Consider the following 14381-nt stretch of genomic DNA (forward strand, 5'->3'; position numbering starts at 1 on the left):
ATAACTCCCTCTAGGGGTCTTAGACTGTCTTGTGCCATGTATACTGCATAGTAACATCTTTGCATTTTCATTGCTTTTGTAGGTTCAGGAAGGGATGAATCTTTTAATCACTGGACCCAATGGCTGTGGAAAGAGTTCGCTCTTCAGAATTTTAAGTGGTTTGTGGCCTGTATATGAAGGAGTTCTCTACAAACCCCCTCCGCAGCACATGTTTTATATACCACAAAGGTATGTGTTGTGCTCAAGGTGATACCTTTTTTCTGGTTACATGAATTTTGACCCTGTTCCTCTCATTTTCAATCTGTGACATGTACAGCCAAGTTAAAAGGTGGTAAGCACAACCTCAGCTATGTGGAGAGTGCTAAAAAAAAAAAGATCCCTTCTCATTGGTGATGCAAATGTTCAGTCATTGGAAAGGGCTCACATACCATCGTGATGGAGCCTATGCTCCCCTGATGGCTAAAGTCTTGGATGACTGGGATCATGGGAACAGACTAGAATCTGAAACAAATTTGAAATAGACATAATAGATCTTAATTCTGATTTCACTTTAAAACCAAAGATCAAAACAAGTGAGAGTGTTTTGGTTCCTAAATGTTGAATTGTTCAAAATATTTTTCAAAACTTCAGCTTTTACACTACAAGACCAGAATCCAATCCAGTATTGACTGCAAATTGCCTTTTTAATAATATGTGCTCATTTCACTACGGGAAACATGGCTTTTTTGTGCTTCATTTGTATTCTGACTTGCTGTTGGACTCTCAGAACATAATTTAATGCAATTGATTTTAGAATATCTCCTTAGAGACTTCTAACTAGGTTGTTTTGCAAAAGCAAAATCAAATACTGAGAATCTTTGATTGCTTTCTGTAGTTTATTTCTTCCCATGAGCAAAATAAGTATTCATGGTACAGTTTGTAGTCTTGTTTAAAAAGTACAAGCTATTAAGCTGAATGGAAAATATTAACGGATGAGTAGATTTTCCTTGCTGCAGGTGAAGGTAACAAAAAACATTTATCTATAATCTTTTCAAATATATGTATAATTTATTGCTAGCCATTGTCATTTTTCTGAGCCACTCAAGGGTTTCAATGAGGAATTTGGAGCAAAATGCTTTATTAAATGTTTTTCAAAACAATGTTTCAGAATTCCCATTGTGCGGGACATTCTTAAAATCAGTTTTACTCTTAGGCAGAAAAAAAGCTATTCTGATTTTTTTTCTTGCAGAAAATCTTGAGTTTCAGACACTTCTGTTCTCTGTGTGATCCCAGCCCCTTCTCAGATCAACATCTGAGGCTGGCTTGCCTACAGCCCTTGCCCTTTACTTTGTCCCCTTTATTCTGTGAAAGCAAACAGACTCACATTGTGTTCAGGCAGATTTGCCAAGGTGCAGGTTGAGGGGCTTGAACCACGTCTGCTGGGGTTTCATTTCCATAAATATGGTTCTTTGTTAGCTGTTTCCCCTAACTTTGCAGTGCTGGGTAAGTTTGTCCAGCAGACCTCTTCTTTGGAACATTTCAAAACTTTTGGTCGGAAATGGAGTTTCAGCAAGCGTCTTTGCAGCCCTCTGTGACCAAAGCCATGTAGGGATTGGCATATCATCTTTGCTATGTACCCTGAAGATATCTCTCATATGCAGTCCACCCTAATAGCATCTGCCAGAAGAAAGGGTGCTGCCGTGATGTCTTTGGGACATCTAAGTGATGTTGCCATGGCTCAACTCTGTGGCTCTGTGTGAGCTCTGCTCTCCTGGAGGGTTTTTTAGGCAGTACAGAGGTATTCCCTTCCCAAGGGACAGAGCAGTGTCTGGGTAAATGGGGCAACAGTGAGTTACAGAGAGGGCTGTTCTGCAAAAGTGCTGCACCTTGATTGCAGCTGAAGATTTTGAAGTCTACTTTGGGGAACAGTTCAGCTGTGTCATTATGGGTTCTATGGGCTCAGAAGCCTGGCCTGTCACTTGTAAGTATCTTGTATTTGGAAAGGGACTGTGAGACTGAGTCTTGTAGGGATTTGTGGGTGAATGTGACTGAAGGGGCTGGTATAGGGCAGCAATCAGTCAGATTTGTTTGTTAGGATGTCCTTGAGGATCCTGAGTTGCTTTTTTGCCCAATGTATTTGTTCTTTGGGCTTACAGAGTCCTAGATGAATATCTGAGACACTAAGAATGACTTGAAGGAGATTCAGTTTTAAATTGAAGTTTATACATTTCTGGACCAGATTTGCAACAGATCTGCTGGATTTTTAGGGCTTTTGTGTGGATTGCCTTATGTGGTCCAGGCATTTTTTTTCTGCCAGTATTCCACTTCTAAGTGTTTTAACAGTTCATTTATTAATGGCCTAAATAATTGACACATTCAGTTGGGGTTTTTTTCTGCCCCTGGCTCTAGAATACATTTAGAATTTCTGCAGTGCTTTGTAAATTATTCTGAAGTCCCAAAATTAAAGCAGCCTGTTTTGGAAGGTCCTGCTGGTGCAACCATTTTGCTTATTAACCCTGTGCAAATTGCTGCTTTGTTAGGATTACCTTCTGTTTGTTTATTTTTTTTAGACATAATTCTAAAACTGCAGACTGGAAAAGATAGTGCCCTGCCTACATTTCATCATATATACATTTCAGCATAACTTTAGGGAAAATTTATGTTCCAAACTGAGAGGATTTGGGAGGTGGTAGGGCAGTATCACCTGGATTCAACCTACCTCACTCTTTTGTTTGGTGGGTAGGTAAAAACTGTGGTATAGCAGAATTTTCTTGAATTGGCAGATGTCTGTCAGAGCGGTGAATTAGAATGACATCATTGTGTTTAAGTGTATAAATTATGCCTCTGGTCTAAGAACATGGGAGATGGCTGTCCATGAGTGGACACAGTTACCATTGAGCTTGGTAAGAGCTTACTCCTGCGTGCCTGTGGCTGAATTTAATTCTGCATCAGCCCTCTTTGAGTCAAATGGAGGAACCTCATCTGCACACAGTGAATGGTGGAGAATACAGTGATGACTAAGGAACAAAATACTCCACAGTAAACAGGACCTCACTGAAAAGATTATTTTTTCATCTCTGTTTGTAATATTCCAGTGTAGTATTCCAGAAATGTGTGGGAAATCATGTATCTTTGCCGAGTTCAAAAGCTACACACAAAAGTATGATTTATTAAAAAGTGAATTATCTCGTTGTATACTCCAAATTTCAACAGCACTGCAAATGCTTTGTAGTTAGCTTTGCTTAGCAGTATTTAGGCTTTAAAACAGAGCCTGAAGAGTCCCTATCTTTTTATCTTTTTAGATTGCTTGGCATCATTATACTGCTTTTTTTAGATTTTACTGTGAATCATTGTGAGATTTATTTTTTTTCTCCCCTTGTATAGGTCAGGCCATGCAGAATTTGTCCTTAATCAGTCACAGTTCTGGTGAATGCTGATGGGACAATCTGCCCTTTTGGGGAGCAGGGAGAGAGAAGCCCAGGGATTTCTGTGAGTGTGGCTCTGCCGCTGCTGGTGACAGGCCTGTAAAAGAGGAGGGTGGGCAGAAGAGAGGGAGGCTTTAAGAGGCTTTAAGCAGCCCAGCATCATATTGGTGCTGGAAGCAGCTTGTTTTCAAGGATGGATCAGTGCTGGAGCTGGTCACAGATCAACAAGTTGTCACATCTCATTGGAGCCTCAGTAACTGGCAGAGTGTGTGCTCTTACCCCTTCTTCTACTTCTCTGTCCCTCTTTTGCGAAGTAAAATTCATTTGTGTTAACCATCTCTTCGCATTCCTCTTTTAATTAACTGCTCAAGAAGGTACCATGAATAAAAAAATAAATGCTTGTAGGTGCTCTAGTTGGTAAGGAATCATGATTCAAATCAGAATTCAGAAACATAATTTTAAGTAAGAAATAATTAACGAAAATATGTAGCGGATAGCATGAGTACAGATGCTAAAGATATGACCACAAGATGTATATGTAGCACTTAGGGAATTAAAGAAGCAGTCAATACTTTCATGGTATATCAACAGTGTATCTGAAGGTAGTCTGATTTCTCCAGACTATGCCCTGTTCCTACTTTGTCGGTATTAAACATGGGAGGAGACTGCATCTCTGTGGAATTTGTGAGCTCTAGCATGCAATTCCTAACATTTACTCCAGCTCTTCTTGCTCTCCAACTAAAAGTCTCAGCTTTTTCAGTTTTAAGGAAACACAGATTCTAAACACGTTGGCTCTCATTTCCTTACTTCTCCCTTGTTTGATATAAACGCCAGCAGAATTGCACACCTACATACTTGCAGGTTACCTTGACAACACCACAGGAATATTCCTCAACGTCTCTGCACCGTAAAGCTGCAGTAAAGCTGTAATCACCACTGGGTTATTGATATAAACTATCAATTATTTTCTGCCAGCTGTGTCTTATTGTCTTATTTGCATGGAGGAGTGTCTCATGCAGTCTCTGTTGCTTCCATAACCTTCTATCACAACTCTCGAGTCTTCCTAGCACAGCATGTATCTAAAATATCTATCATCAGCATTTTCTCTGTCTTTCTTGAGGACTGATTCACTGATTCACATTCATAGAGCTCGGAGTAATTCTTAATCCACTGTACTTCTTTCTCATTTCTCTTTCATTGTTACTGTTTTTTCTCTCCAGCTTGCTTCTACTGTAATTTGGGCATTTTTGTGAGAGGGGCATGTTTTTCGAGTAGCATGCATTGTTTCTCTGTAATTCTGTGTGCCGTTCTAGTAGAAGACCAATCCTGACCACTTTCTCAGTGGTCACAGTGATGGTCTCATTCTGTATTTTCTCTCTATTGCTCATTCAAGTAGATCTCTGATAAGTTTGTTCCTTCAACACCAGGCTTGTCAGATGCTAAAATGGAGGCAACCAAAGATGCACTAGTATCAAGTGTTGTTTGTTCTTCATCATTTAAGATTTATATGCCTATATCTTGCTGTCTTCTTATTAAAGTTAGGACAATATGGAACATAACAGTTTAAAGGTTTATCTGGCCTGCCTAAGTTGTTTGGTTTTGCATACATCTGCTCTATTTCTGGTGTTTTATCTGGGGTTCCTTTACAAGTGTTTTCCTGTCTGGTGTTTTTCCTTCTAAAAGTATTCTAAAAGTATCCTTGGCTACTAAACAATATTGCATCAGCTACAAAGATATAGTTCCTCTCTATTTATTAGCTATAGATATTTAGATATGTAGCTCTTTTGAGTAATCCAAATGTCTGATGTGATTTGCCTCAAGAAGTCCAAGGATATTCATCATGTGGATGAAACCAAGCAAGGATATTTCCGATCTAAGTGATATAAATAAAAAGGGATAAAAGTAATTTTTACATTAAAAGCACATGAAACTCTAAAGATTGTAGCATGATTCAAATGTTATCTTAAGCATGGAGGTAGGTAGTAGTGGCCACTGTCATTAAAATGTGTTTTTTCCCTAAGACAATTCTTGATTACCTAAACAATTTAATCTTGCAAAATTGTTGTGTTCACTTTCAGATACTCTATATTACATATGAAAGTATGTGCATGTATAGTATGTATATATATGGTTCTTTTGTATTAGACTACTTTCTCATTAGCGTATGGTCTGTTAGAGAAGTAGCCCAAGTGAAGTGCTGTGCAAATATGCCTATGCAAGTTCTGTGCAAGCCTTGCACAGCTTGGCTGTGGGAACTGGGGTTGTTCAGTCTGCAGAAGAGGAGGCTGAGGGGAGACCTTATCGCTCTCTACAGCTACCTGAAAGGAAGTTGTAGAGAGGTGGGTGTTGGTCTCTTCTCCCATGTGATGAGTGACAGGACAAGAGGAAACGGCCTCAAGTTGCGCCAGGGGAGGTTTAGGCTGGATATTAGGAAAAATTTCTTTACGGAGAGAGTGGTGAAGGCTGCTCAGGGAAGTGGTGGAGTCACCATCACTGGAGGTGTTCAAGGAACATGTGAACGTGGCATTGTGGGACATTGTTTAGTGGGCATGGTGGTGTTGGGTTGATGGTTGGACTTGATGATCTTACAGGTCTTTTCCAACCTTAGTGATTCTATGATTTTGTGATTCTGTGTTGCCTCACCTCATTTAGATTGGCTCAGATGTCTCTATGCTATGTTGTATTTTGCACATGCTAATTTCTTCTCAGCTCATACTGCTCTGTCTTTAACTATGATCCCTTTAGTTGGATCAGCTGCAGTTAAACTGTACTCTGCCTGCACATGCCAACACCGCACTAGCAATTGTCATTGCTCTTCAGCATTTTGCTGATAGTACACCACCACATTGACTTGTTCCTTCAGTACTTTACCATCAGTTCATGTCATGCTATACAGATATCTACCCCCTTGCATCTATCTGTCATACTTACTGTAATCAAGTTCCTGGTGCTCCTTTTAAATATGTTTATTTCCAAAGTTCACCACTTACCTGACAGATGAGAAAAAGGTCTGTGGTAGATAGTGTTAACGCAAAACATAACAAAACATACTTCAGTTACGCATACTATTTTCATATAGGTTTGCTTTAACAAATTGGCTGCTACTTTGTATCTTCTTTTTTCTTTTTTGAAATGAATCAATTCAAGACAGGTTAACTCAGTATTCTGCTGTTCATTAGAGAGTGGCCTTGCATCTGAGAGGGCTGTTAAGCTCTCCCCTCAGCCAGGGCACAGCTTTTCTCATTTCATCTTACTGGGACTCATATAGAAATGCTTGCACTTCGCCTTCCTGATTGAAGGAAGTCCTGTCTTGTCCCACCTAGAACAGAAAAGTTCTTGTCTTGCTGCCCTGTAGGTTAGCTGAAGCTCTGCCTGCCAGGATCATTGGGTGATCTCTCCATTTCCACTGAAGGCTCACTCACAGCTGTAAAGTTTGAAGGTTTTTAATTAGGTCTATGTGCTAACTGATCACAAGTAATGACAGTACCTCTTGATAGCACATTGTGAACAAGATTCACCTACACTAATAGAGATAGAAAATGGCTTTATGGATTAGCTGCTACCTCCTCTCAAGCCATGCAAGGTGCCTTCCTTACTGGCCAGACAGAGGAGTCAGCTAATTAAAGCACAGCTTACAAGTCTTTTCTGTTATTAGGCAAAGAGTTGCAGAAATCCCAGACTGAAGGCTTTAGTCAGCTTGCTGCATTGGGGCTTACTTTAGATTTAAAACATATTTACATAAATCCAACACTGGTCTTAAGGGCTGCTGCTGAACTGATGGTTGTGAAGGACTTCAGCATGCTCTAGGATTTTGGTCCGTCAATCCCTTCAGACTGGGGGCCTGTCTGGAGCAAGCTGTGGCTACGGGAGATACCAAGAGGACTAAACATAGGTGAGGAATTGAGTTGAGTTGATACATACTCAACTTCTACTCCATATGGAGACTAGTGCATTTCCTAGTGGGCAGTTGTCTGAAGCACAGAAGCCAGTACCACACTTGATACCAATGAAGACCCTTGTTGACAAGTTTGAGTCTCCAGGGAAGTCCAGACTTGATTTGATACAGAGATTTCAGTATCATCTCTTATCTACTGGTGGACTTTTCGGTTGAAGCAGTTTCTATTATTACCACCTTCTGTACAGATGGATGGAGAGACTTCATTGTCCAGACTCATGGAGATGGCACACTTAAAGCACAATGTGGTCACTTAACTTGGTGCAAGCCAAGTCCCTTTTATTTGGGATCCATAAAAGAACTTGAACATTCAGAGGATTAAGATCCATTCAGTAACTCATTGCATTCCTACCAAGTCACAGAGACACAGAGGTATAATGTTAAAGTGCTGTCAGCTGCATGGCTGATTAAATACTGTGATATGTATGCAACTAAAAGGTGAAATCCATTCTTGTAATCAAAGCAACACCCCTCCTATTTTGAGTATTGCTTCAGTACTAAGCATATAAATCTTGTTTTGGCTCCTGCACAAAAGTGGGTGTCACTAATATGCAGAACTTTCACCATTTATATTCTTTTGAGATGTTTTCCTCAATGTTACAGAAGACCTAAGTTTCTGTTTGTGATGACACCCAGTTGCAGGAATAATTCTGCTAGAATCTCTGGCAATCAGCTGCTCTGTTTCATAACGTATTTTGGACACCATATTCTTGCCAGCATGAGCTTGCAATGCCTCCAATCCCCACCTTGCTTCTTTTGATGGGATTTTAAATATCAAAAGTCCTCATTCAGCACCGATAATTACACGTTGCCTGTACCACGTTTCCAGGCATCCATGTATGTGCCAGACTGTTTATGGAACTTCATTTAAAAGCTGGGAAAACTAGGCTTTGAAATTTTTTTTAAGTACATTGTCAGGTTAAGCTTGACAAACATTTTATAAATATGAAGTCACTAAAGAGATTGTTGTAAGAACTGAGTACATGGCTGGTATTTATAGGGTCCGTCCAGCAAAGCAACTGACAATCTATTTTATCTGGTTCAATTGGCTAGGTTCAATTGGCTCAGGCAAACAGCTCACTTGCCTTTGAAATTTAGTTTTGATAGCAGTGCCAGAGGACCAAACTCACCTACAGGTTAACTGAGATCGCTGTGTAACTTAGCAGTGGTATGGACAAACTTGCGTATTAGGGAGTAATGTGGTGGTTGCATTTACATGACCTAGTTTCTGCAGAGAAGTGCCATTACTATGTCTAGCTTGAGCAGTTACCTCCACTTTAGTGCCCTACATTGCAACTGTGCAACAAAGGATCTTTGACAGATGAACAGAATGGCAAATGTTTACTATTTTAATATTTTACATAGGAATGTCAAAAGGCATGCTTCAAATGCCTTATGCATATCAAATTATGAGAAGCAACTTGGCTACATAACACTGGGAAACACTGGGAAAAATAAACTACAAAAGCTACCTGGCATAAAAATCTTGATATGAAAAGACTGAAAGGATGCTGGCTTTTGTAGGGGAGGACAACTGAAAGCTGTAATAACAACTGTATCATCTTCCCTGGGAAGAAGTCCTTTCTCCTCCTTACTACAGTTTTCAATCAGAAATTCTCATTACAATGCCCTATACTTTTAAATACCCACATAGTAGATATAGCCAACACCTCCCTCTTGAGGAGAAGGTGGTAGTCCTTCCCATGCTCTCCCTTTTGCCTGCTGCTGTGTCCTGGGCTCCAGAACTGTGTCCCAGCTCCAAGGTGAACTGGACCTTCAACCCTCTCCCAGCCTCTCCACGGTCTGCTCACTTAGACACATTTCTTAGGGTCTAGTCCCATGTTTGCCGGCCTGCAGGCTGAGGATCTCACCTCTGTCCCTCCTCCAGCTCACTGTGGTTTCCAAGGTAAATGTAAGTTTTATTCAGCACGGTGATTCTGTTCTGCATTTCTTGGAGACAATGCAGTGTTCACTAGTAACTACCCACCTTCCAGAGAGAAGACTAAGCTATTTTTGTATACAAGTGTTCAACACCCACGCCCAACAAGTTAACACAATAAACTGTCAACTCAGGCACCAAAGGTAGAATTTGTCTATGTTCATGTAGGCAGCTAAAAGTTAGACACCCTTGTGTGAGCTTTATAATGAGTGAACCGTCTACCTCCATAGGGTGATTCACTGTTTGAGTGCACCAATGAAAATGTTCATTGTCAATCCCAATAAGAAAGGTATTTGAACTCTATAATGCATTAATTAAACTTCCTTTTATTAGAGATAAGGAATAAGTTGATAGCGTAGATAATCACAAAATCACAGAATTGTTGAGCTTGGAAGGGACCTCTGGTGGTCATCTGGTCCAACCCCTGTTCTCAAGCAGGACCACCTACAGCTGTTTGCCCAGGACCGTGTCCAGATGGCTGTTGACTATCTGCAAGGATTGAGACTCCACAATGTCTCTGGACAACTTGTTCTAGTGCTTGATCACCCTCACAGTGAAAAATTGTTTCCTGATGCTCAGACGGCATCTCCTATCTTTCAGTTTGTGCCCATTGGCTCTGGTCCTGTCACTGGGCACCGCTGGGAAGAGCCTGGTTCCACCTTCTTTGCACCCTCCCTTCAGGTATTTATGTACATTGATGAGATCCCCCTGAGCCTTCTCTTCTCCAGGCTGAAAAGCCCCAGCTCTCTCAGCCTTTCCTCACAGGTGAGAGGCTCCAGTCTGTTCATCATCTTTGTGGCACTTAAATCCCATCACATGCTAGGAACCCAGTGTTGTGCAGCACCAGATGGACCTCTAGTCACAGCATGGCATGCTGCACTGATCCCATCCGTGCTAAGGTTCGTTGGCATTATGGTCTTTAGCGCTTTGGTAGGATTTTCTTAGAAGTAAACAATTCCATTTATCATTTCTACTGTCAAGCACAAGGACGTTAGTATGAGAGCATGCTGCTTCACTTCAAGATAAAGACAAGGAGACACAGGTGGCGTAATTGCTGATGCCAAGTGGGAGCTGCCTGCAGGCTCCTCTGTTACGATTAGCTGGCAAAGTTTACCCTGCAGCCAAGTGATAAGTGCAGGACAGCACAGGGCTGAAGGCCAACTTGTATGTGCAGCACAGCCCAACACAGTGCAGCAAAGTATAGCACAGGCCTGTGCCTGCTCAGGTCAACTGTTATGTGGATTGCTAACTCCTCTGTGCATAATAGTCTTCCAGTTCAGACCACTGCAGCTGTTCATCCTGTGTCCTAGGACAAACATCTAAAACACATGAGACCTACTGGAGGTACCAGTTCACTAGAGGACTCCACTGACTACAAAGAGAGCCTGGGGTGACTCACTCAGACTTGGATGAGTAACTTTTAGGTGAGATGAGTCTCTTCTGCAAATAATGCTGAGTAGTCCCCAGAACATTGGATTTTCAGTTCTTTGTTTCTGAGTCATTAATTATGTCATGGTCTCATGGGAGCATGTAGCAGGTGGGTTTCTTTCTGCAGTTCAGCATGTGTGCGCTAGCCTAGCTTAGATGGGAGCATGTCTTTCCCAAGAGGAAAGACTTTTCCAGACTTGTTTGTCTGCCTAGCATTTTGCATTAATTGTACCCTATCAATTTTAGTTTCTGCTAGAGATTACTACAGCTCCCTTGTGGCCACTTCAGGTACCTATAAAGCTTATAAAATGGCTATAATAATGTTCTACGTATCCATATACATGGTGCATTTTTGTATTCTGCGCTGTCGCGTTCTGTCCTGTGTAATGCAGTGTTTCACAGAGGATTAGAGAGTGAAGTCAATGCAGTGTGTGACTTCCCACTTGTTGGCAGGGTGTCTCACTGGCGACACACTATTGCTGTAGTATTACTTGCATATTCATATCCCAGTGCATGCACAAAATGTTGCCACAGACAACTAAGCATTGTAGAAACCCAGAGCAAAAGCAGCCTCTGCTCTAAAGGCTTCACTGTCTACACTTCCTCTTCTCTGTAAAGTAAGGTGTCACTTCTCATCTGCAAAACCATGAATAATTTGGGATCTTTCTAAAAGAGGGAAGTTGCCTTGCTCATTGTGTTCCATTGCTGTAATAAAAATCAGAAACACCTCTTAGGCTGGGGTGTGCCTGGTGGGACTGGCAGGCTGGACTCTTGTCCAGAACAGCTCATTGTTCTTTCTTCAATTCATTGATCTTCATGATCATCCATCCAAATAATCTTTTTATTATCAGGACTGCCAGACGTATGAAAAGACTGGGCCTGCAAAAATGGGATGCTTAAGAAAAGGAGAGTATTCTTCCTTCATTTGTTCAGCTGGTTGATTTGATTCATTGCAGGAGGTATAATTATTTCAGATTGCATTAGCTGCTCATATTTTGTAGAAATTGTCTGGGTTTTGTTTTTAATTATACATGTCTTCTTGTGTTCTTTCTGTTTTCTTTGCCTATCACAAGATACAAACAGACTGAACTGGATTATTTTGTGAATTGTGCACCTTAAAGTTTCATGCCATCTGACTAGTTCTAGTTATATTGCAAGTGATCTTGGTTATGGTGAATAAGTAAATCATGAGATGAGGTGATACCTGAGCATGAATAATGCTTTAAGTTAAAGGCTTCTTTTACCTTTCTGGTTATTATTTCCTCCCAGATTATTTTCTTGCAGAGATGTGCAGCTTCTTTGCAAATAAAGCCACAGACTGATTAGTGGATTTTTTCAGCCTTTGATATCAGATTCTAATTATATGCATTGAGAATTCAGTCTTTCATACTGTGCATTTAATTTCCTGCTAACTATGTTAATAGCTATAAGCTGATTACATTCCACTCTGGCAACTGATCTATTTGAAATATTTAGAGGATGTTCATGGCTAGTTCTATTTGAGTGGAGAGTTCAGTGTAGGGTATTTTAAAGAGACATCTATTATTTATATCTTTAGAAGTGTTGCTGAAACTTTAGCTGGTCCTAAAATCCCTTGAACTAGATACAATACAACAAACTGAGCCTGTTGCTTTTTTAACATTTTGCTAAATATTATATTATTTATTATTTTTTAACTCTTTGGTGATACCACCTTCTGTGTGGGAGTAGTAGACACAACACCACTCAAAAAGAACTTAATTCACATTCATTCAAGACACTTTATCTTCTCAAAGTTGTAGTGGTGGTGCCATCATTAGTTTTTTGCTGTTTATTTTATTAATGTCATCAAAGAACTATTAGGAATCCAGATCACTTTACTTAGTGGAGGCTGGCATTTCTTGAGCATCATTGTTATCAAGCTTTGCTGCTGTTGAAAACCGTGGAGTTTTTACTATTGACCTAAATCAGGAGCATGGCAAAAGCTGGAGTCCTACTGAGGTGATTCCAGCTGAGGTATTACAGCACCTAAAAATTAGCATCTTGGCACCAGCAAGGTGATGGACACTTCTAAATATAGGTGGATTCCCTAGATAGTTGGGCAGAGATTTAGGGCTTTTGGAAAATTATCCAAAAAAGTTGTGTGGTAGGTAAAGGGAGCCACCTAGAGTTAATCTATAGGAATCTCTACATATAAATGTATGTCTGAACTCCTGCCTCTTACTGAAGTTTAGGTGCCAAACTGAAAGCTAAATGTTAAACCCCTTTATCTATATTAAGTCCTCTCCTGAGATCAAGCACCTAAATAAGATTAGAATCCCCTTTAATATGTTTTTACAATGCTACTGAAGGATTAGGATAGTTACTGCATTTTATATTAAAGAGCATTAGGAAAAAAGGAATAACATAAATAATATATGGCACAAGGATTGGTACTAAAGTCTCCCTCCTTCCAGGACTCTGACTGGTATAGTATATAATTAGGCTCTTTCCGTAACTCTCTCTTCAGACACATGATTCCTGCCTCTTAGCAGCAGTTCCCTTGCTTCAGTGGGAAGATTAGAAGGTGCCCTCCCTTTGACTCCTCTTTAGCCTGGACGTTAGCCTAGAAAAATGGGAATCTGATGCCCTGTAAGCTGAGAAGAACTTAGCTTCAACCCAGTTCTTGGAAGAGATTTGCTAACTGTTGGCTTGTCATACATCCCCTCATCTCGCATCTCTAGTAGCTGTAGTGTTTTGCGCTAGACTTAAAACTCTTGCTTTCATATTCCATGCTGTACTGGACCTTCTGGGGAATTAGACAGCATTTAGGCACATCTGTAGACATGAGCTGTGCCCTTAGCTTTCTGGACTGGAGATTCTTCAGTGCAAGCACTGACTCCTTAAGATCTTCCAAGTTTCCTAGGAAGATACCTTCATGGCTGGAGCTTGTGCTCCAGTATCATCTTCATGAACAGAGGTGCCTAAATTTGGAATACATTTTATTTTAGATGTCAAAGCAAGCACTCTGGATTGCACTCTGAAACCATCCCAATTTCCTTTGAAAATCCAAGCTGCAATTTATCTGAAATGGAGAATCCCAGGTGTAGTGTTCCCCTTTCTCTCTCCTATTTGGGTATATTAGAGAGGCATCTTGTCAGCCAGAGACAGAAACCTAAAAGATGGGTCAGGCAAGAGTTTATACTTGCATTACACATAATTTTCTAGAATATAAAGCTTTTCCCACATAACTTTGCATATCTGTGAGAATAATAGTGCAGTAATAACTGCGAACACACTTGGAGAGCAAATGGCAAGTCAGGTCCTGATTGCTCAGTCTGGGGCATGCAGATGGATTTCAGAATCACAAGCCACATGTTTTTAGACTTTACCTTGCATGGAAGAAGTGTTAATCATAGCCTGTACCAAGGAAGGTGAGGTGAGCTTTAGACTCTACCTGGAAGCAGTTCCTTGGGCACTTACACTGGACTAATATCCCTTAACTTCTGATGCCAGCCACTTAATTAAGATATATTTTCGATCCTTTTCTTATTCCAGGGTGCTTATAATTAAGACTCTGACCATTCAGGTTGCTTTATAGGCTCTCAAAGTGCATATTGATTAGTTGCTATAATTATTTAAAATATTATAGTGTGGCCAGCAGGAGTAGGGAGGTGATCGTGCCCCTGTACTCGGC

The 14381-nt window shown here is 40.5% G+C and overlaps 1 protein-coding gene across 4 annotated transcripts in view; it reads left to right on the top strand.

The window, feature by feature from the left end:
• The window catches only part of ABCD2 (ATP binding cassette subfamily D member 2), a 47332-nt gene that overhangs the window by 14820 nt on the left and 18131 nt on the right, over window positions 1-14381 (top strand). For all 4 annotated transcript variants that reach the window (XM_059816672.1, XM_059816673.1, XM_059816674.1 and 1 more), the window contains one exon: window positions 83-228. In XM_059816672.1, the coding sequence (XP_059672655.1) occupies window positions 83-228 (146 nt within the window). The remainder of the gene's footprint in view (window positions 1-82; window positions 229-14381) is intronic.

The sequence above is a fragment of the Gavia stellata genome, chromosome 4 (assembly GCF_030936135.1).
Source record: "Gavia stellata isolate bGavSte3 chromosome 4, bGavSte3.hap2, whole genome shotgun sequence".
NCBI lineage: Eukaryota > Metazoa > Chordata > Aves > Gaviiformes > Gaviidae > Gavia > Gavia stellata.